The 23,705-nt window shown below is 49.2% G+C and overlaps 1 protein-coding gene across 3 annotated transcripts in view; it reads right to left on the bottom strand.

Moving 5' to 3' along the window:
- LOC149865115 (mitogen-activated protein kinase kinase kinase 3-like) overlaps positions 1 to 23,705 on the bottom strand; it is a 106,976-nt gene that overhangs the window by 68,943 nt on the left and 14,328 nt on the right. For all 3 annotated transcript variants that reach the window (XM_090047787.1, XM_090047789.1, XM_090047788.1), the window contains exon 3: positions 14,259 to 14,334. In XM_090047787.1, the coding sequence (XP_089903913.1) occupies positions 14,259 to 14,262 (4 nt within the window). In that variant the 5' untranslated portion in view covers positions 14,263 to 14,334. The remainder of the gene's footprint in view (positions 1 to 14,258; positions 14,335 to 23,705) is intronic.

The raw sequence follows: 23,705 nt of genomic DNA, 5'->3' as shown, positions 1-23,705 counted from the left end.
TCAACCATGAAGGAAGGTAGTGCAGATTGCTGACTGCAAGCTCCATGAGACCCACCCCGAGGTATCCCCAGGGTCCTAGACTCAGAACAAAGAATGGGAGCCAAGAGACATTGCCAATCACTTTGCGATGCTGAAGACTTGCAGAAATCAGAAGTATCCACTAATTTGGGGTGTCCAGCCTGACTGTTTCAGGAGCCCTCTCCCCTGCTCCAGAACACAGACTTAGAGCCAGGCAATCACCCATGTGAAACCCAAGAGTTAATTGCCCAAGTTTGGGCTCCCAAGTATTGAGGCACTGAAAAAGAAAATCAGCAAGGCTTGAGATACTTAGGCCTGTCCTGCTCCCAGATTTCAAGGTCCCATCTCGTCAGTGGGGCAAATACCTTTCGCTGAAATGCACTTTGCTCTTCACCCAAGCAGCGCAGTGCACAAAGCATCATTTGCCTTAAGGAGGGAACCCAAACATCGACACCACGACGCTCCGGACTTCTGCAAGATGAGACAGGAGTCCAGCCGCACAGAAGCCAATCTCTTCTTCCTCTATGAGTATGAACAGCCGTTTCCCTCCACTGAAGCGGGACACATTTGCATTTCACAAGCCCTATTCTAGGCTCTAAAAACAAAAACAGTGGTAGGGGACTTCCCGGAAAAGCTGGGTGTTGAGGACAACCTGGAAATTACAACATAAGCGGGTGCCAGGTCCCAGTCTCCCGAATTAAAAGCGAACGCTCAGAGCGTCAGGATCCCAGCTGCCGACACAGCGGGAGCACAGCTTACATCACTGGCTGCAAAACCGATGCCTCTCATGCCTCGCTCCAAGAGGACTCGCATAGAGATGATGTTTCCCAGACAAATCCTCCCTCCTAAACGCTGCTCTCAGGGTCTCCGAGCAGCCTCGCTGGAAGGGTGGGGAGTTTCATAGCATGGAAACGAACATCCCGCTCAAGAGCCAAACAAGGAACGGAGGAGCCCTCTGGCTAATCCGAGCCAACAGCCACACCCTGGGCTCTTCTGCAAAAGGAGTCTCGTGCTCTGCTTGTTGGGCTGCTTTCACTGCTCCCTGGGGTGCGGGCTGACGAGCCTTCCCCAGACAGGGGTCCCAGGCGAAGCAGTGGGAATCCCATGCAGGCAAGTGGCTTCCAAGACAGGGTCCCTGTTGACGCACATGAAAAAGGCAGCCTGGACACTACATAGGAAACCTGCCTCCAAGCTGTGCTCAAGCTGCAAGGCCCACCAGGCAGACAAAGTACTATGTGGTACACAGATGTCCCCAAAGGCACCAGGACGTTGTGCTGGCTTTCTGGAACAGGAATGGAGAGCAGGTGAAAGTACTGGGCACCTTTCATCCTCACTCTGCCCCTGCTTTTTCGTTGCATTAACTTTGCCTTGCCGAAAAAGTGTCACTCTGTCACCGCGCAGAGAGAAGTTTAGTATTTCTCTACAGAGCACATGAGCAGTGCCACCCATGCCAAGGCACTTCAGGGCAAGAAGGGGCCAATTACAATAGCAAACAGGAGCACAGCAACATAACTCAAGCTGTTTGGTTTTGTATTGGCCATTCCCTTTGTCCCCGGTCTAACTGTTGGCCCTCTGATCCCCTGCTCTGCTTTCCAGGTCACCGTCACCAGCTCCTCTGTATGTGTCCCTGAGGAATTAACTTCTTTCTCTTTCTTTCTTTTATTCCTGGGTTGCTGCAGAGCAGTGATTCTCAACTGGGGTGGCATGAGATCCTTTTAGGGATTGCACGGCACCCCACGGCACGTCAGATGCGCAAACACTTGCGCCTAATTCGCAAGATAAACCCAGAGATTTAAAAAAAAAAATAGGAATCTATAGGGTTGAAAGCCACTCGGACCTGCTGCAGCCTGAGTTCTTCGCAGCAGACGAACTGCTCTATTGTTTTTCCATAGCCAAGAAACAAGTGAAAGCTAAGAGCTAGCCATTTCCAAGGGGTGCCCCGAGTCTAAAAAGGCAGAGATAAACTGCTCTAAAGCCAACCGGGATGTCTAAACTATGCTGGAGAGCAGTTCTCTTTTTCTGTTTTGTTTTTTTTAAGAAAAGTCCCTGTCTGCTGCCATTTGAAAGGAAATGAAATAGTCACTCTATTAAACGTAACTAGTATTGGATTAGAGCCAATGAGACCACTGAACTCAATGAGGGAGGGAAAAAAACCCACTGCCATCCACTTCAAGGGACTTTAAAACAGGGCTCGGTGCAAGATGCAGGCGCTCAACACCTCCAACTCAAGCCCCATCCCCTTATATGCCTCCTCCTACCAAATCCATTATCATTTAAGGCAGCACCCTGCAAGACTGCATACACAGCAAAAGTCCTTTCAAAGGAACCGCGGTAGTTTGATGCCCGTGTCCTCCGGCAGCAGGCACGCGCTTTGTGGTTGGTCCAGCTAGCCGGCTTCATTTCTGGTGGGAGCAGAAGGCAGAAGTATCCTGGTCTCAACGTGATCGATTCACTTCCGAATGAGAACATTACAGCAGGAAGAGAGAGTCTGAAGGTCAGCGCAGACCACCCAGATTGGGCCCACTGTCAAGAGAGGCAGAAAGTGAAGAGGAGACAAAGGAATAGTTTAGCTGTGCTCAGATGGTCTAGACGGGACTGTTATTGTTGGCTTTGCTAATAGGTCATTACTAAGAGGCAGTTCAAAGTAGTTTTGTGGAGCTGCTCCCATGAACAATGCAAGAAAAAAGGGCACCAGCTGCCTTTAGTGTCAAGAGGGGCATGAGGGAGGATCCAGCAAAAGCTGACGTGCTGTACAGTTTATCATCTCAGCAAAATAGGGCCCAGACTGGAAGATCAAGGAGCTGCAGAAAGGAAGGTGTCAGCTTCCGAGCCATGCCTGAACCAATGCCCCTTGGCAGCGCGCAGTAAGCTGCGCTTGTTCTGATAAAGCGTGAAAACCACAGCTGTGACCACTTGTGGTCATTAAAGATCCCACAGTGCTTTTAGCCGGAATAGCTTTGTTAGCCCCGAGTAAAATTTCCTAAGTGCTTTCAGTGGGTACAGACCACCCCTGTAGGAGGGGCTGGGACTGCTCTGGATATTCCCAGACAGAGAGCGGGGCTGGATGAAGGCCGACAGTACAGATCAGGAACACGGAGGGAGTGGGGGAAAGAGAAGTGCCCTAATGATCAAAACCAGCCATCTGAAGCAGAGTGCACAGTGAAGATTGCAGCTAGAAGGAACCTCAAGAACATACAGACACGAATAGCTCTGACGCTCCAACAGGCTTCGCCCTGCCCCAACCTGTCCTCCTCCTTTCTTTGTAAAATGTGGTATTTTTGACATAGGACTTCTTTTCAAAGCTCCAGTTGAGATCAGGAACCCACTGTCCCCAGCTGTGCACAATGAGAGGGGGACACAGTCCCTTCCCCGAAGAGCTTAAGTGCATACAGCCTAGCCAGACAAAAGGTGGGAAACAAATCATGATCATTTTACCTTCCCCCCCACCCCATGTGGATGGAGGCTGGGATCCAGGGCAAGTGGTCACAGAGAAAGCCGGGACTTGAGTACTGCATTTCTGGACTTGAAGTCTCTCCTGAATGGAGAGGCCAGAGCATTTCTCCCAGTGACTTCTACATCAAACCCATAACGTGGGCTTGAGCTAGAGCCAAACCCAGCTGGATCCGCAGGCCGGATAAGCTCTGCTGGGCTGGACCAAACTGACCCCCTGTGCAGCGCCCCTACCTGCACACTGATTTCATTTCACTCCTGCCTGTCCCAACCCCAGTGTCCTTGTAGGTTCCTTCCCTGCGTATTTCTTGTCTGGTCTTTAAGGCACAGGCTGCTTTCCCCATGCAGGGCCCTGGAAAGGCTGTGGCGGAAAACATAGCAGGGCATCACACTGCCCCCAGCCCACCCCAGAGCTGATGCTGAGCCCGGGAGCCACCGCTGCACCCCAGGCTGGGAGCACGGATGCTCGACAAACATCCCCAGGAATCCCTGCTGCTCCCTTCCACACACACAGTCCTCCTGCCACGGGCACAGAGGCCAGAAAGCCTCACCCAGGTCCTTAGCTGCAGACGCAAGGGGCTGGGGTGCAGGCTGTCTGCGGTGTCCCGTGCCAGCCCCCTGTGATGCATGCAGCTCACAGGGCGGAGGCCAGCTCACAGCTTGACCATATCTAGCTTCAGCTTCGAGCCATTAGATTATACGTCTTTGTCCACTTGAGGAAGAAGCTCACCACCATTAGAGGGTTGTCCCCACCAAGACATTGATCCAGTCCACTTCTCTTTGTTAAGCATCCTTAGCCTCTGGCTTGAGGCAGTTTCTTCGGACCCCGCATCCTTCCTATAACTCTTCCCTTTCCAATGCGTTCAATTATTTTCTTAAAGCCTGGACAGCACCAGCTGTACACACCAGTCAACCCCAACACTGCTTTTAGCAGCTATTGCACCTCCCTCCATTCAAGATCATTCCACATGCACATGGAAGGGCGTCTCTCTCTCGGCCAGCCCGCTGCAGTTTGTGCTCTGGACCCAGAGATTTTAGCCTCCGAGCTCAGTCCCCCTTACCTGAAAGCCAACCCTCCATCCTCCTTACTGCTTACTGCTTGCTGGACAGGCCACCATGAGTTTCCACCCTTGTAGGAGAGAGATTTCAAAGATCTTGCCTCTGGAGCAGAAATGCAGCAGTAACCAGAGCCTGTGGCCAGCACCAGTGAAGCGACAGGCTTGAGATACTGCTCTCTGCAACAAGGAAGTGGTTTTGTGGTTGGGGGAGGAGACTGTTCCTGGTGTCTTTTCGGCTCCTGCAAAAAATACCCACTGGGGTAGATGGTTACTACTGGAGGGCAGGACAAACCCCAGGTACTAGAGACAGGGCGCTGGCAGCAGCCACTGAAGCCAGAAGTAGGTAACTCAGGGAAATGTTTGGGTACCAAGCATGAGAGCCACCAGCACTGGACCTGCAGTGCTAGATGCAAAAGGGACTCTAACAGACACCTATCAGTCATGGGTCGATCATGGAGAGGAGACCTATAAAACATAAGCGTTTCCCCGCCAACACCATGCTGGCAGCATCTGTAGCCATAAAGACAAACTATTTATCTAATGACAGATCACCCTCCATTTAAGCAAGACTCCATTATATACAATGCATCTCACTCGCTGGGCCATGCTTGAGGAGTGGTATTAAATTCCACCTGAAGAGCAAAAAAGAAAAATACCCAATTACTCAGCTTGCTATATAACGGGTCTGAAGTGAAAGTTAAAGGCAAGCACATTTCCGTTGTTACAGTATGCCATCCCTCTTGGAGAAGTGAGTCAAATCCAGTGGTCATTCACCCTCCAGCAACCCCACAGAAGTAATCAGATGTCATGCTAGAGCAACCAAGGGCAGACACAGCTCAGGGAGTCCCATGGATGAGCCATGTGAGCAAGAAAACCTTCCCCTGCTGCTCTGCAGGATTCCCAAGACCTCTCTGAAGGCCTGCCATTGATCTTCTATGCAACTTGGGGCTTTGCTGGAGGAAAGCTGAGTTTTTGGGGCCCTGGAAGATGCATTTACCACGTTCCAGGAATGGCACAGGTCAGGAAAACATTGCAGGCTACGATTTGCGTCCCAAGTTCGTGAACTGTTTGATCCAAGAGAAAACAACTCACTTAAGTGGATTTTTGTTTAACGGAGAAATAAACTTGAGGGCAACCGAGACAATGCGATCCCTGCATGTAACTGCAGCCCAGTCCTGTAGACACCTGCACCCACAAGAAGCCCTGCTGACTTCAGCGGGATCATCCCGTGTGCAAAGATACGCCTATGCCGAAGTGTTCACACGATCCGGAGCTTGATAAGTAAATACAGGGCAGAGAAGATAGGATGGGAAAATAAGCTGCGAATTATCAAACCTCCTGTCTAAATCAGCCAGATGAAACGGAATTCAATTTGCATTTGAACTTCCCCGAGAAAAAGCAAAAGACTGGAAGAACCTGGCTGGCAGGACTGAAAATACTCTGAACTTATTCAGGGGACAAATATCATGTCCTAAAACACCAGGTGACAAGTGCCTTGTAAATAGGCAAGATAATGCCCCTCAAAAATGGTGATGTTATGAGGCAAGCTTTATTATGCACTTTAAAAGGCCCCACCAGAGAAGCAACAGTTAAATCTCTCGTAAGAAAGACAGAACCTTTTCTTGGCGACTGCAGATTTGCAGGTTTACAGGTGCACCCTCTACCCACCCCCTCAGGCTCAGGGACGTCAGAAGGGCAGTGAGAAATACTGGCAAGAAACCCTTCAAAATTCACAATTCAAGGGTTTGGTTTGCCTGAGGAAAGAGCAGAAGTAAGGGCAAGTTGTCAGCACAACACAAACTCAAGAAATGGTCGTTCTGCTGGAAAATATGGAAATCTTCCACAATACTTTAACTCCGTGATGTTTTTGGAGAGCGGGAGCTCTCTGTGCCCCATGCGCTTTTGGGCAACCACAGATTACTGTTATTTTTATTTTTTTTTTTTATTCAGGCACCAAACCCCCAAATCCATTTATTGCTCATGGTCCTAGGTTAGCTGGGTCAAGTCAAGGCCGAGCTGCCTGGGCAACTCTCGGGCCCCAGAGAGCCGCGACGGATTCCCAATACAAACCAGAGTTAAGGCTGCAACGATGCCAGGCTCAAAGCCAGGCCACCATGAGCACACTCTTCCTCAATCAATAGCACGTGTCCTGTTCCTAAAGGCCCATCCCTACCTCCTCGCCCAGGGCTCTTGCAGGTCTCCTGGAGCAAGACACAACCTTCACTCCAACCCCTCCAGAATACCATTTGCTCAGGCCATGCAAGTGTATTGTAAATTAGAGCCTCAGAGAGGCTGCTCTAGCAGACACTTCCCTGCAAAGAACGGGTAAGAGGGCAATGCAGAGATAGCATAAAGCCAGGTTTGCTCCTCCTCTTGGACAACATCTTCTGTGCTCTTCCTCCCAAGAGAAGCAGCACAGGCTCCAGCCCGCTAAAAGGCTGCAATGCTCTATCATCATCCATCCCGCTGGCATGACTGGAGTTGGAGCTGCCCCTATTGCTGAAGGCCCAGTTTTATTTCTCACACCTGCACATCTATGAACTGTTAAGAAAAGACTCCCAAAGAATACAAGGGGAGGGCTCCAAACTGCGAGCACAGAAGCCTAGTTTTAAAAAACAGACATCCAAAGAGATGGCAGGGGAGACATCTCACTGATACTGTACTGCTATTGGCAAGAAGAAGATGTTATTTCAAGGATGTGGGATATTTCTGTTCCAACAAACAGGGAAGTGAACCCCAGCACAGAGAAAACTGGACCCAAATGTGGGAAGCAAAACTCATTTCTCTGCTGGCCTTGGATTCCCCCATTCATTGGTCTTGAATTTTCAGAAGTGCTTTCTTCTCCTATGCTGAGGCCTGGACTGTAAGAGTCTGTAATGAGATCCAGTTCTACCAGCGGCAGAGGCCTAGCCAGCTAGGTAAAGCTTCAGGAAGAGAGAGGATAGAGGAGAAAGAAGAGTCTGCGTGCATTATGCCACGGCTGGTACATGTGACAATTCAGTACATGCAGGGCCGAGACCTGCTGCACATCACTGCATGGCTGCATCTAACTTATTTCCTGAAGAACTCCCTCCCACCCCCGAAGGCAAGCTTTTCTACCTAATCCATTGGAAGAATTACAAACACAAGGCTCAGGTTTGTATCACAGCTATTCCCAAGAAGACACCCCCACTACGTGAGGGTAGACTTCAGCCAGTAGCAACTACCCGGTACTTATTCTGAATAGATAGTTATGATGCTGAGTCATTACTAATTACTGGGGATGAAGTGTGACCTAATGCCTAAGCACTGACTGGAACTGGGGTTTGTTCCCAACCTTGCTAGTGGCCTGTTGGCCAACCTTGGGCAGATCACTTACCGCTCCATGCCTCAGTTTCCCCATCCATAAAATGGTGAGTGGGGAGTGGTTATGTAGATCTCCTTTATAAAATGCTTTGGGATATACAGGTGAATAGATTTAGATCAATGTTTCTCAACCTTTTTAGACTGGAAGCACACCTGAACAGATTCAAGACACCCCTTAAGAAATGCCGGCTTTTAGTTCTCCCTATTTTTCTGCAGTCAAAAAAAGAATAGAATGGTTTTTCTGTTGCAAACTACTCAGCAAGACCACAACTCTGGACTGCTCTTTAAAATCTCTGGATTTATCTTGTGAATCGTATTAACAATGCTGACATTGCATGGCATCCCACATCACCCTTGACAGGATCTTGTGGGGCCCCGGTTGAGAATCACTGATGCAGGTGTTATTATTCAGCAAGAAGCAAGACTCAGGATTACAAAAATCCATGCATACAGAGTGCTTCACCACCTATCTGATCCACCAAGCCTCCGCCACCCTCTGCTGGGAAAGTCCGTCTCAGGAGATTCAGAAACAGAGGTGACTATCGCTATGCAAAAGAAGACGGTGTTTATACAACACGGCCCTGTAATCCCTGCAGGCAGCAAAGGCTCGGGGGAGTCCAAATGAAACCTAACCTGGCTTTGACAGCTCCCATCCCGTTAAACATTAACAAGAGCGGAGGAGGAGGAGGAGGAGGAGCGGCAGCACAGCTAGAGGCACGGACTGGGTCTGGGGCTGCTAAGGACATGTACACACGTTTAAGTGACTGGCCAAACCAGGTAAGTCGGCAACAGCCTTAGCCTTCAGCTGAACCCGCAGACTCAAGGCAGGCCCTTCGTGCGTCTGTGGAAGTCGCGAGGAAGTCAGAACCGGGCCCTTAAAGCACAAATGTCACGCTTGGGCACGCTTGAAAGGAGGAAAGTGTTTGCCCAGAAAGAAATGCAGCTGCCCGGTTCTTCCCCCCCAGACCGATGAAGGTACGTGTGTTCGCATAAAGGGCCCTTTCTCCCCTCCCAGCCCTGCTCCCCCTAAAACTCAATAGCTCCAGTGAAGCCACAGTCCCGGGTCTGTGAGATCATCACCAGTTGCCATGGTAACGGTTGTGCTGTCCCAAATATCACATCACAGGTCTGATCCCGCTCTCCCCCGAACTCCCAGCTGAACTCGGTGGGAGTCTGGAGCAAGGAAGACATGTGAAATGACTCAGGAGGAGGGGTAGGGGGGCCCCGGGAGGGAGGACGTGTTTGCTTGAACACAACCAGGTTTCGTAATGTGCAAACAAGGCACAAAACGTGAGAGAAAGCAAATCAGCCGCACGCGTGCAGCTCGAGATGAGGAGTAAAAAGAAAAAAAAGCCCTTTACTAAAAGCAGGAAGGTTTTTACAAGCAGAAATCAAAGCAAGGAGGGATTGCAGGGTACGTTCATGCCTGGGTGGGTACAGGCAGCAATGTGCCCATTTCCACGGGGCTGCTGGAGAGGATAACGCCCCCAGCCCAGCCCAGGCTATCCTTCAAACCCAACCCTGCTTGAAGAGCCCCTCTAGGTCTCCAGGGTGTAGGGAGGGCAAAGCCACGATGCAGCCACAAAGCGGCCGTGCTCTACCTTGTCTTATCTGTGATCGGTCCCACCGCCCAGCAGCCTGGCCTGGCACAGCCCCTGCACCCAAAGTGGCCCAGGGAGAGCACAACCATGGAGGATCCCCTGCTAAAGGCATCCTGTAATGCAGGGACTTGCTTGTTGTGTGCCCCCACTAACACAATCCTGTTCTTTCCTTTTCTTGGCCCTCAACTTACCCGTCTGCCAAAACACAGGCCAAAGTTCTGGCCCATTTTTTTTTTTTTTTTTTTTTTTAAAGAAAAAGATCACATGCACATGATGTTAAACCTCGGGGCTAGATATGCACAGACCTGAATGTAGGCGTCGACAGTCCCCAGTTGACTTCAAAAGCTTTTTAGTAATTAAATTAACACTTAATGCACACGTACAAACACGGAAACATGCCTGCACACAAGAAGCCTGTTTGGGACACATACAAATCACCACTGAGCAAGAACAATTAGACTGGACAGCCGTTGGTGCTCTTCATACAGACTTCTCTCTTCCCTGCCGTTAAATGTGTTTTGGTGAAAATTGCCCCCCGAACCCCAAAAGGCCCACACATTTATACTCGAGGGCTCAGACTAGCTCCTCTTCGCTTGTCACCTGGATTATTTCTCCATTTTGTAGCGAGCGTCAGCTCCGAGGCTTGTGTGCGTCACTGGGATTCTCCAGAAGAAAACAGAAGCAAATACTGGGGGTGGAAAAGGGTCACAGAGGCCACAGTCCAGCCCAATGTTCGCAAGTAGCCGGTTACCCAGGAGTTCTTGAAAATCATCTGCTTCAAATCCTCAGTCACCACAACTAAAAGGCAGACAACCACAAGGCCAAGAACAGCCCATGATGCACTATAGCTAAGCACAGGGGACGCAAGAGCAATACCAACGACCTATGCAAAAAATAACCCCTCCACCACCCTGAGTTCCTTCCCCACTCCACGTTTGGTGACCATCCGGACCCCAAGTAGAAGAACAAGACCCTCAGGCAGGAGCCGACCAGGGTCTCAAGCGCACCAGCACACCCCCGTCAAAACCCACAGCCTTAGCTATGGTCAAAATACTCGAGACCCTCCTAAATTAAGATGTCCAAATGCTCCCCCGATCCAGCAGCTACTATTACAGTCTGCAAACCGACGGCAGACTGTCACTTCCATTTCCAAAACAATTGAGAACTGCGTCCCTGTACCCGAAGCGCTTCACGCTTCGGACCCAGCCCTTACAGCAACCACCTCTTCTGGTCCTATATTGGGTGCACGCTTCACAGAGCGCTCTGTGACTTCTGTCTACAGCAGTAGTTCTCAGGCTTTGTAGGCTTGAATGACAGCCGAATGCAATTAGACTCAAGGCGCCCCTCCATAACTTCTGGGTGGGATCTCTTGCACATACACTGACCACCTTTATGGAAGCAAGAGGTTGTCTGCCGTCATTCCCCTCCTTCACCTGCGGCAGGATAGGGTGTCAGGTCTTGTGCTGTGTCAGAGTTGAGGGTAGTTTTATGAAGAATTCAGATTCAAGTGTCGTACGGGACGGTTTGGCTAGGGATGATTCCTGCCTCAGGCAGGGGCTGGACTAGATGACCTCTGGAGGTCTCTTCCAGCCCTACCTCTCTCTGGGTGTATTACACAGTGCTTACCTCCTTGCAGAGGGACCAGGCAGGGGGGACAGTGGTGTGGCCAGGCAGGAATGTCCTCATGGCACCCTTCCAAGGATCTGTTGGCACCCCGGGGTGTTGCAGCACCCCAGCTGAGACTCGCTAGTCTGTAGCCTTCCCCCACCACCCGCCTAACTCCATCTCATGCTAGTGATCTGGCTCTGCCTGCAATCTGGTGTGGAAGTCCAAATTAAGATGCTGGATGTGCAGCTGCATTAGAGGCTATAGCCCCAGTGCCTACAGCCTGGCTAGTAAGCAATATCTGTTCTCTTTATTCTTTCAATCACTGGCTGCTACAGACTAATAATAATCCTTCACCCAACAGACTAGGAATCAGAAGAAAACTTGATACTCTTCCCTTCCACTTTCTGCAGTTTCTCCCCATAAGCTCCCATTGTTCCACAGCTAGCCTAGCAGCTCTTACAGAAAAATCAAATCAGCAATGATATACATCTTATAGCTGATCTACATCTTATATCCACCTTACCCAAACTGGCCCACAGAGACCAGGTATAGCCCCACTGGTTTTTCCCTCCCACCGCCAGCGTAGCTTGGCCATTCTAGCCTGTCTTCTGTGCGCAATGCACCTGTGTTACATACAGCTGATATTTCCAAGCCGCAGATATGCATGTATCAAGGGATCTAAGCAGCTGTCAAGGGTATAAAAGGCACAGCAGAGTGCTGATGAGTGCAACAAAACATAAGCCAGCCACAATCCTACTCTAAGGGGACTCTTCATTTGGGTTTGGGGTACGCCTGCACCACAGTCCTGGGGACTCCTGAAGACATCCTTAACTACCTAAGCTCAGGCACTGGGAATGATGGAGTTCAAGCACAGGCTGCTCTTCACTCTCTCCAAGCATTTACCTGGCTTCTCGCATGGGTTTTGCAGCCCATGCTGACCTCCATGTTGCTGGGCTGCACTGCCAACAGCACTCAGATGAGCTGGTTTAAAGCTAGCTTAGGTGCGCCTACATGAGCCACAGGCTTGCAGCGACTGGCAGACAGGTTCCAGCACAGGACAGGAGGCAGGCAGCAATCAAACCATATGTCCACTAAAGCAAACTTTTTCTTACTGCGTACCCCCTTCCAGATTTACCAGCTGCCCCGTACCCCTACCAGCATACATGTTATATGCCCCTTAAATGCCTATTATAATAATTATAATAGGCATTTATAATGGCTATTATAATAATGAAAATTAAATCCGCCATTATACCATTTCTCCTGAATAACCCCCAGAGATGCCTTGTGTACCCCCAGGGGTACACATGCCACAGTTTGGGAAACCCCATACTAAGAAGTGGGTTGAAAGCACCCACTTACTCATACTTATAATGAGAAGAAAACAAAGTACTGCTAGCCAACATTTTTTACCCCACAAAAACAAAAAAAACTTTGACAACAACAAAACAGTTTGTTTCCTTAATAGAGTTTTCCTTTTTTTTTTTTGAGTTTTTCCTCAGTGAAGTGTATTTTTTTATATTTATAATGAAAGATTTATGCCACTCTATTACTTAAAAAAAACCAAACAACCTTCCCTCTTCTATTCTGCCACTGGAAAAAAGTTTTAAAAGCCCAGAACGATCGTATTATATTCCCCTTTTTATGCCTTTTTCAGATGGAACCAAGAGGGAAGAGAGGGAGCCAAGACGTAAGGAGTGCAGAACAACATTTATTAAAAGATCAAACCAAACAAATCTTCGCCCCAATTATCTTTCTTTGCAATGGTGGCTAAAAATTCCTGAACAGCTTGCAGATTGTGAATTTTTCCATATTTTCAACCAGCCTGGCTAACAGCTTTTCAACTGATATCAGTACTGTCCTGGGATGGATTACGCAGTGGAGATCTAGCGCCTAGAAAAGTGCTTATCCCCAGTCAAGAGAGAGACTGTCTCTGGAAGTGAAGGAAATTATTTCAGGGAATCAACATGACAGGAACATGCGACAGAACCCAGCTGGCCGGGAGAGATAAAGAGCAGCCCCTGTTCATTTAGAGTTTGAGGCCTGTTAGATTGGGAGAAATGAAAGACAAGAGTCTTAAAGAAGAGAGTCTGAAATCCTGCTCCTATTGGGAGTGGAACATTTGCTGGCAAACTGGATCAGTTAGGAAGGGCTTGGAAAGTTAGGAAGGGCTCGATCCATCTTTTTCACTAAGATAACGTCCTCTTTGCAAGAGCTTTGCTCCGCTAGTTACATGTCTGTAAGTGTCATCGGATAAATGACTTATCCTGGGCCAGATGCCCCCAGCCCCAGCCAGTTTTCCATCATACCCCTTCTTGACACACACTTCTCCCATGCAGCGTTTCAGCAGTGGTCCCCAGAGACACCGAGACACAAAGCGAGCCCTCTAGCAACGTCCCGACTCTGCAATACGTTTAGATCTGCAAGCTCCTTGATGGAAGGGCTATGAGTTTTCTGTGAAGACCTGCAGACCAGGATTTTCAGAGATGTCTTAAAGAGTCAGATGCCAAGGCCCCCTGAAGGTCAATGAGAACTAAGCGCCTAGATCCCCAAATCACAGTTTAAATCACAACAGTGATGAGCATGAAGTGCATAGCGTAACAACTGCGGCAGCCTAGGACTTCTCTATGCACGTGGAACTTCATAGCGGCAGCAAACCTGAGAGAGATCCTTCTCCAGCTCCAGCTATAAGCACCTACCACTGGAAAGAGGAGTCTCCAATAGCAACGTGGAGCCTGTGATATACTACTACGCTGTCCTGACACCCTCCAGTAGAAACCACGTGCACATATACATTAGCCAGGCTGGTATTGTTGGTAGTATTATTAGGTTTATAATAAGGTAGTATGATAGAAGCATGCCGCAGTCCACACAGCTTGTACATTGAGCAGCACAGAAAGCTGAAATGACCTCTCCAAGGTTACACAGCCAGGCAGTGGCAGAGCTAGGAAAAGACCCCCGGTCCTCAGACTCCCACCCTAGTTCCCGGCCCACCAGACAGCATTTGGTAAGCCGCCCTTGGCTGAACTGGAACACAAAGCAGCAAAGCGGGTGAATATTATGCCCCAGGCCCCCTCTGCGGGTTCTTCACTTGGCATCGCCGGAGGTTTTGTCAGCAGAACCGAGCCAGGATAAAGAGGCCAGAGAATCAAAAACTCCCAAGGAATCCACGCCTTACCCATGTTGGCATCTACATCAGGCCTCCACTGCACCGGTCACGGGTACCGCTCTGTCCGATGCTCACAAGCATCCACCTGCAATAGAAACACAGAGTACACAGGTGAGCACCAGCAACGGGATCAGACCAGACATGTAAGGGGGTGGCACTGTGCGTGACTGACTACTTGTCTCACTCCCTTTTTGCAAGGGATTTTTCCCCCCACAGGAATAGGTAAAAGTGTCTAGATCAGTAGCAACCCGCCCCAGGCCAGCTGAGTGATCTGGACCCTGTTGGCAAGCCAGATCCAGGGTGTGGGGCCATTCCACGGACTGGACGAGTGGCACAAGGCCAATCTGTGAGCCCAATTCAGTGCACAAGCCCATGAGGTCCGGCCCGCGGGCCTCCCCACAGAGGCCAAATAACACGGCTCCATTGACTGGATCCAGCCGTACCTTGGTCACCACCAGTCTAGACCTCTCCACGCTCCCCAGAGACCCAGCCTTTTTTTAATAAAGACATGGCCATAACCCCCAGCCCATAGTAGCTTGATTCAACACATCTTGTGCATCTTACCACCTCACTAACAGAACAGATCGCTTTTGTTCTGGGATCTGATCCCATAATCCTTGGTTCAGCCAACACTACCAACATCAGCGTTGAATGCCACAGACAAGTACTCTGGATGGTTATGCATCATGTCTCATGAAAAGTAGGCCACAAGTAAAAAAAGGCACTTTGAAGGCTTCCAGAGCAGTCAGATCTATTAAAAAGACCTATAAAAATCATAATTCCTGAGAGAATCAGGGGAGCGATTTCAAAAGCAGACTAAAAATAATTCCCTTCAGAAACATCCAAGTCTTTGGACCCAAGTGCTGGCAAGCATGAAGCTATTTACCCAACCTATTTTGAGAGAGGCCAGCAGGAAAAGAGACCGATAAGAGGCCAGCAAATGCTCTGACATTGATGTGTGCCACTGAGCACGCTGTTCCCTGTCCTGCTCCAGTTTCCTATCTGAGAAATATGATTTAGCTAGGAATATAAAGCTGCCAAGCACTGCATGCTCTATCATTTTGGGACAGACCAAAACAAAAAGAAGAAAAAAGCAACAGGGAACGGTTTGATCCCCTTTGCCTGGGGAAGAAGAAAGAACTGATCTAACTATAAAGGCCGTGGTGGACATCACCTTGGGGTCAGAGCTCCACACTGAAAACAACGGAAACTCCCCCTAATTTCAGCAGGCTTTGGATTATCCCCTTAAACTGAAAATGGCCAAAAACTGGCCAGCTTCTCCTTTGCTTCTGTTTTCAAACTGCATGCGCATTTTGCAGAAGCAAAGCTGTGTGCCTGCTTCATGCGTGGTTACCAGAGCGATGTGTGCAATTGTGGTATCTGCATGCAAAGGGCCAGGCAGCCACACAGCTGGATCCCCGACCGTGCACATACTGTTTGTACATACAGACACAACCACTGCATGAACACAGAGAGCCTGCATGGAGACAGCTCTGAATAACATCTGATCCCCAGCCACCTTTTTGTTTGCAAAAGTACTTTTGTGTCCTCGCTGATCTTTCCTCCGTCAAAGCGATCGGGTGCCCGTAGCATAGGGCTAACCAATGCAAAGGCAGGAGGTTACCATTTCCTATGTTAACCATGTTTTTCCGTGTGAAGCGGACAGCCTTGATTACCAGCACGGCTGCTTTCTCTGGTTTTACCTACATGCCACCCATCCCTATCATGGAAGGACCAATTGCTGTTTTTAGCACAAAGCAAACTCTCCCTAACTCTCCCCGACTCCAGTGCACTTCAGGGGTGGGTTGGGGGGAAACCAATAACATTTCAAACTCCCCCCGTGGAGCATTAAAGCGTTGGCAGGCTCTGCAGCCAGCCAGCCAGGATCTGGAAGGGAACCCGGGTCTCCCTGGTTGTGACCACCAGCAAATTCAGCCCCCCTTGTAAATCCAATCCAGTCCATTTGACAAAGTGCGGCCCTGTTCACCCAGCCATCCAAAAACACCTCCTGCCAAACAATTAAAGCAGGAGGAGCGTGAACCCTGCCCTCCTTCAGCTCAGGCCAGGGGAACATCATCTTCTCCACCCCGATCCCCGTTGCAGCCTCTTGTGAAACAGGCTCCGATTCTGCCCTCGTGTCGGACGGGGACACTCGGGAAAGTTCATTCCATGTAAAACGGACCATTAACCCCCATGCGAAACCCCCACCTCGATTTCAGATTTCCTCCTTAAGAATCTGAGTAGTCTTGGCCCGGCTTGGCTTAATTTAATTGCCTAGAGAAGTCAACTCCCCCATCCAGACACCTCCAATCAGAACTAAAGTGACAGTGAGATCTATTTAAAAAAAAAAAAAATCTATAAAATCACAACTCCTGTGAGAACAAGGGAAGACGCAGGAGCGATTTCAAAAGCAGAGTTTGGGAGGTTTAACTAATCCACATTAAAAAATTAATTTGGGTCAACTTTCCTGAGGGCCCCCATGTAGACAAGCCCTTAAACTGGGGGAAACCAGAAGTAGCTTCACTGGTGCTGCACTTGCATAGATGGCAGTAACCTGGCTTTGAACTGCAATGGAGGGAGGTAAGAGTCTGGACCATTTTGCACCCCCAGCACTTGTTCTTGCCAAGGCACTGAGCAGAGTGGCTTGCACTGAAGCCAACGGGAGAAAAAAGCTCTAGACGTATTGCAGGATCAGACCCCAAACTGGTGCATATAAGACTTGTGCCCTGTTCATCTCTTCACTCAGGCTTTCCCCAGCTTGCTCAGTTGAGATGATCAGCAGGCAAGGCTGACCGTGCGCACATAGCACAAAGGAGCCTCCAACTCAGGACTGCAATAATAGACTTCACCACTGAATGCATCCCAGGGGCTTACATGGGGATCTGCACTCTCTGAGATCAGGCTGAATTCAGCCAACGCACAAGCTAAGGGATGCTGAGATGTGGTACCACTAAGTGGCATAAAAACATATCAGTCCTCAGCCCTGCGGTGTGGCTGGGATGGAAATGAACCTTGCTAAAATTGGGACGCTCCTTGTTTTTGAACAAGCAGGGAACAACATGTTGGGCCTGGAGATTTTAACAAGCAAAAGAGTCAAGCGGAAAAAATCTCTCCCTTTAAAAAGAGTCGACCACATTAACTTTCAGCAAGTTTCCGGGAGTCCTGCCAGCACGCTGGAGTTTGTATACTACGGAACTGGGAAAAATATTATTGTAAATGTTATTTTCAAGAGGTTCGGAGGCCAGGGCTGGGGTGAAGTTAAACATAACACGGAGAGAGAGAGAGAGAGAGTTTTCAAGCCTAAAGACCATACAGCGTGCACACATATTCTTAGTCAAAAGGCCTGCCTGGTATGGAAGATAGGCAAATGCAATGAAATATAACATTACAGATTTGTTAGCTCAACCGGGCCTGTGTAATGTTTCAGTTTTGTCCTACGAGCTGCAGCACACGCTGCCTCATGCACATGGGGTGGAGGACAGCAGGTGGGGGCCAGGGCATCACCCTGCCCTTGTGGACTATGCTGTTCCCATTCTGCAAAGCAACCTTCGCCGAACCTAAAATGATGCTCCTGTCTTTCTGAGCATACTGTGACAGGCACTTTTCTTCTGCAGCCCCGAACACTGGTGTGCAATCTTGTGCCCAGTCTTGCAAGCCTGAATCAGGGGTTGGTCAACAGAGCTACTTGCATGAGTCAGGGTTACAGGAGAACAGCCCTTATTTTGGGCCCAGCGGCTAAGCAACACGCAGCCGGACTGTGCGTGCGCAGCCTGCCTGCTGAAACGTAGGCCTGCCAACGAAAACTCCAGATGCAAACCCTTCGGTCTGCAGTTTTGCAGAGACATGTGTCACAGAGGGCACTGTCCAAGCATCAGGCACATGGCAATGCCACATGACTCCATCTACCTCAAAAGGATGAAGCAATCCCAGCAGGAATCAAATCTGTGACTGCAGTGACTCAGCTGAGGCAAACCCAAAAGCATAAACCGCTAAGCCGTCCGGGAGACTCCTTCGCAATGTGGATGCAAAGGCAGAGCTGCGACAGGCAACAGCAAAGCAGGACTGCCACGGCTGTCCTTTCAAAGGGGTGCTGACATTGAGGCTGAAATTGGCTTTAAAACCTTTTCTTCAGCATCTCTAAGTCAAATGCAACTGAAACTGGGCTCCAGTGTTATAGTCAGCCTTTCCTTGCTTCAACCAGGTTTACAGGACACTGTAAGGATTTTATTTGAAGCCTTTTGTAGTTCAACAGGTGTCATCTATAACCATAAAGTAACAAAGGTGACCCATTCTCTAGCATCCATCAGCAGTGAAGAGATACCAGAGCCTCCTGCGGTCCAGACTGGGTCGGGGAGAGGAAGGAGGTATAGATGAAAGAAGGCAAATGTTGGCTTAGTCTCTCACACCTATTGGGCTATTGCTTGCCTAATGTACAATTTAGTTCCAACCCTCCATTAATTTGTTATATGGGAATGACTTCAGCCAAGCTGAACTAATTTAAAACACACTAATTATACACTTAAGTAGGTCTCATAAAAAGGCTGCTTCTACCAAGTAGCTCAATTATCCCACAGGTCTTAAATGCATGCTCAGAACCCTGATTTTAAATTAGGCGTTAAAGTGGCTAGATGTCTTTGGGATGGCTTCCCAGCCAGTGTGAAAGGCAATGTACAGCTTCACCGAAGTCAGCAGGACTAAGCCTCTTTTCTTCTAATGTCGAGTTTCCAGCTGGAAGCACACATCCCTCCGTACTCTTGGCTCCTGCATAGACCAGCCTCCACCCTCAGATCCACATTTGCACAGTCTGCATCTGCGGGCCCAGTCCTGTGGCAAGTTACACCAGGGGAACGTAAAAGCCACCCTACTGGAGGCTAGTGGAGGTGCTCCCAGGTTGCGGTGACTGGAACTAAGGCAAGGACTAGCTGGGACCCTTCCCTCTCCCAGGGCTCTGCAGGCAACTTCAATACTCATGGCAAAACAAACAGCTTTTATTCCAATTTGAAAAATGGAGCAGGGCAGGCATTTTTGCAGGAAGGCAGAGAAGGGTTTCCCCTTTTTCCACTCCCCCTGGAACAAAGTGAATGGTTTCCCCCCTGTCGCTTCTTGGCCCTCCGTGACGGACCAGAAACAGACGGCTACAGCCGATGTCAGACCAATGGGCCGAGAAGGCAGGAGGCATCCCAGAAGTGACCACGCGCAGGGTGCAAGTGTACAAGTGCTGGGTGGAAGCCATCGTTTCTGTGGGGCAGGTCAACCAAGCAAGCAGGCTGTAAGCTCCAAGGGGACCAGGAACTCAAGGCAGCTGCTTGCACCTTCACCATCCATCCAAAGATTGGACCCCGCTTTACAAGCACGAATGAACCTCCCAGCTTCCCTTTGGAATTGCTCGCTCCTTCCTACAGAGGGAGAAACGGGGGCAGAGTTACGGCCCCAGCTTTGGGGATGTTCAGTTGTCCAGGGTACCGCCGCTCTGGGTACCCACCTGGAGAATGCCTCGTTGCAGAGGTGCTGGGCGCAAGGCTCCCAGCGACTTCAGGCAGAGCAGTGGGTGCTCGGTCCTTTTCAAAAAGCAGAGAACTGAGGCCACTCAAGCCAAACTCTCACTATTTCGGACAAGTCACAAACCCAAGTGCCCACGGCCCACAGGAAATCCGTGGCAATGTTCACAGCAGGACCCCAGTCCTCAGCATATTGTATGTACAAATCTCACGATGTTCTGAAAAAGGGGAGCTCAAGTCGGTGTTCCCATTTTAACAGCAGGGGAACCGAGGCACCGGAGGGATGAAAAGGTTTTTCCAGTGCAAAACACAGAGAATCCACAGCGAAGTCATGCGACCCTTAACGGGGACTGATCTGCTGGACCCTGTATGTGGGCTACCGCCTCTCCATCATCTTTAAGCCAGGCAGGGGCGGCCCCCTGCGACATGTGTGCCACAAGTGGCACGGGCAGCCTTTGTGCATGGCACATGGCACACCGGGAAGGGGGCACAAGCAGAGCAGGCAGGGGAAGGGGACTGGAGGGCACTCAGGGACAACATGGGGCTTAACCTGTGGCATGGCTGTCAAAAAGGTAGGGCCCCACAGATATAAGGCATATCCAACATTAATCTCACAAACCCCTGCGATGGAAGAAGGCATCATCCTACCTCTGTGGATGGGTAATTTTGGCACAGGGTCAGCCAAATGGTTTGCTCACAGGGGCCAGGCCAGAAATATGGGAACAGAAGCCTGGTCTTCCAGACAGAAAGGGCAACGTCATGATGAGAGGACTCGAGACCCAGCTTCCACTCCCTGCTCCGCCACTGGTGTCCTGCCTGACCTTGGGCAAGTCCCCTAGCTGCTCACAGCTTCTGAAAACAGGAATACGGCGCACGGCCCTACTGCGCAGTGATAAATAGCATTTGAGGGGACAATGGGGGGGGGGTAATGGAGGTGCCCCATGTCAGTACACAAGAGAGGATTCATGACCCAGTGCCTTAAACCCAAATCCAACTTTCCTCTCCAAAATCACCCAGTCCCCAGTCCTGCACTTCATTCACGAGCTGCCTGGCTCCCTCTGGGGCTGTTTTCTGGAGGGCAGGCTGGCTGGGTATGTGAGGGTGGCTGTTTCTCTCAATGGGCCTCTGGACACCACTTTGCCCCCTTCTCCAGACCTACCATTTTGCACCAGGGAGCTAACAACAGGCAGTGGAAAAACCACACCTTCAGGGTGCGCTTTCTAGGCCCTGATTTGAGGCTTTGGCAGGGGGTTAAATATATCAAGATGCTCTGGAAAGCAAACGGACCTGAGAGAGGAGCCAACACTGAGGTTTCCATTTGCTTCTAACACACTAGAGACAACTGCAGCCCTAGCTAGGAGTGAATGCCCTTGGTTTTTGGCAGGCAGCCCGCCCGGCCACAGGAAACTGTGCAACAGGCTACATGCTGAACGCTGCCTCAGGATGCAAAAACTGAACCGAGCTCAGGGGAAAAAAAAAAAAAAAGAAAGAAAAAAAAATAACCCTGGAAGGGGAGAATCTGTAGTAAGCACTACAAAGACTTCTCATTCAGGGCAAGGGCCAGTAAAGTGATGGGCTGGTACCCCTTGCATATGCCCTGAAGATGCCATCATATTCTCCACAAAAGGAGATCCTAAGGCCAAGCAGTTTCCTAAAAATCAGACATTCCAACAATTCCAGAAGAGCTTGATCCAAATTCCTTTACAACCAACAGGAAGACCCCCACTGACTCGAGTGGGCTTTGGACCAGTCCTTAAGCACCCTGCTTTTCCAAAGAAGCAAGCAATTCTCAGCTCCCCTTCCTGAGCCCCCTTAGAGCAGCACCTCAGAAAGCCAGGCCTAAGGCATGGTGAGGATGAGCTGATTATTTTTTGTTCAGTGCTTTGAAGTTCAGTGTTATTTTCAGATTCCGAGGAAGTATTTGTACAGGCAAACAGGCCTAGACGGGGGAAGAAAAGGTGGCTCTTTCATTTTGTTTCGAAAGAGCCACCTTTCCCACTTTATCAGCCCGGCAGTGGAAATGAGAACTCTCTCAGTACAAACAATTTCCATTCTCCGTGTCCTCTTTCCTATTGAGCATTTAATGCTGTTCGTTGTGCATCTCTCCAATGAGGTGATTTTTCTCTTGGGCTAAAAATTAAATGCTATATATTGCATGATATATTTATAAATGTGTGTGTGTGTAAATGTATTATGTCTATATCTCTACATATACATACATAACATATCTATATCTATCAACCTGTAGATACCTATAGATAGATCTATCTATATGTCTATGTATTTATAAATAGTGTGTTCTAATACACAGACATGTGCATATGATATATCTATCTATATGTATATATAATGTAATGATCTTTATAAACTAGTTAGATGCTTCTGCGCCCATGACTGCTTTCCATGCCACAAGCCAGGTTTAAGCAGCCCAGCTGTGATTGCACTTACCCTGCACATATCAGGGACACAGCTCTGCTAAAACTAGTGGAGTTATGCTGATACAAAAACTGGTAGAGGTCTTGATTCGAGAAAGAACTTCACCCCAGGCCTAAATTTAAACCAACTGTTTCTATCCCCTGGTGGGAGCTAGGATGGTGCGGGAGGATCTATCTTGAGCCAAGACCCAAGTGAGAAGGGAACCAGCCCCTCTATGTACAAGTGTCTGAGCTCAGTCTTGGCAGGAGCTGGGTGCACTCTGCTGTCACTGCAGTCAGCATCTTGCTGGAGCTAGCCCAGACAGCAGCATGACTGATTTTGGAGGAAATTGTATAATTAAAAGTAAGATGACACAGAGATAAGATGAGATGAGATAGACAGACAGACAAGAGTGCAGAAGTTTTGCGCTGCAAGCAGCATAACACATTAAACTGTGCAGAAATCCTTCTGCTGCCACCAGCAATTCCAGCCCTACTCCGCTTGCCATAACAGCAGCATTCCTACCTGCACCTTTCTGACACGTCTTACAAGAGCCCAGCCAGTAGCTTCACAAATCACAGCACACTGAGATGTGCAGACGGCTGGTGGACTGACCCTTCCTCACTGAGAAGTTCATACCCACTGCCTGCAAAGAGGCAAAGCTCATTTCTTTCTAGAGCTGTGGTTCTCAGCCTTTAGATGCGAAGCATCTCTGGATAGACTTGAGACCCCCTTGGAAAATGCCAGCTCCTAGTTTTCACTCTTTTTTTGCCTAAAGAAAAATAATATTAATGTACACTAGATGAACACCTTGCTGGGGTTGTTTGACCCCAGTACTCTTTCCTGCCACGGCGGGGTGTCAGACTAGATGATCTGCTCAGGTCTCTTCCGACCCTAGAAACTATGAATATAGAGCAGTTTGTTCTGCTGCAAAGAACTTGGAAAGACCACAGCTATAAATTTCTATTTGAAAACTCTGGATTTCTCTCACGTATCACGTTTGTCAACCTATCAGTGCTAACATTGTGTGGCACCCTGTGGCACCCTTGAAAGGATCTCAAGGCACCTTGGTTGAGAATCACTGTTCCAGAGTGTGAAAAAGTCCTACAGGCTAATAGCCGTACAACTTTAACTTCCATAAATCAATGGGACAGCTATGAGCATAAGGAGCAGGTACTGCATACTGGACACACACTGATCTGGCTTGTTTTGGTCCAGAGTTGCAAGCCCCTATCAATGCCATGCTGTTCATGCATGAGTATTCACATGCACAGAGTTGTTCCTTTGTATGCATGTCCTGAACACAGCACCGGTTTACAGAATTGTTCCTTGTACCCTCTGCAGCATGAGAAAGTATTCTGTACAAAGCCGTCACATACTGGCAAGGAGATGGAATAAATGATCTAATGGGACTTTTTCCAGCTTGAGCCTTTGTGCTTAGTCACAGGATAATTATCTCCCACATTGTAATGAAACATGTAGGCTTTGCTTCTATGGTTATTTTGGGAGATCACTACCCCCCTGACAACATTTCATTGCATGG

Source organism: Crocodylus siamensis, chromosome 5 (assembly GCF_052110815.1).
Source record: "Crocodylus siamensis isolate JL-2025a chromosome 5, ASM5211081v1, whole genome shotgun sequence".
NCBI lineage: Eukaryota > Metazoa > Chordata > Crocodylia > Crocodylidae > Crocodylus > Crocodylus siamensis.
Note: the sequence above shows the minus strand (reverse complement) of the source record. Positions and strands in the feature narration are given on the sequence as shown.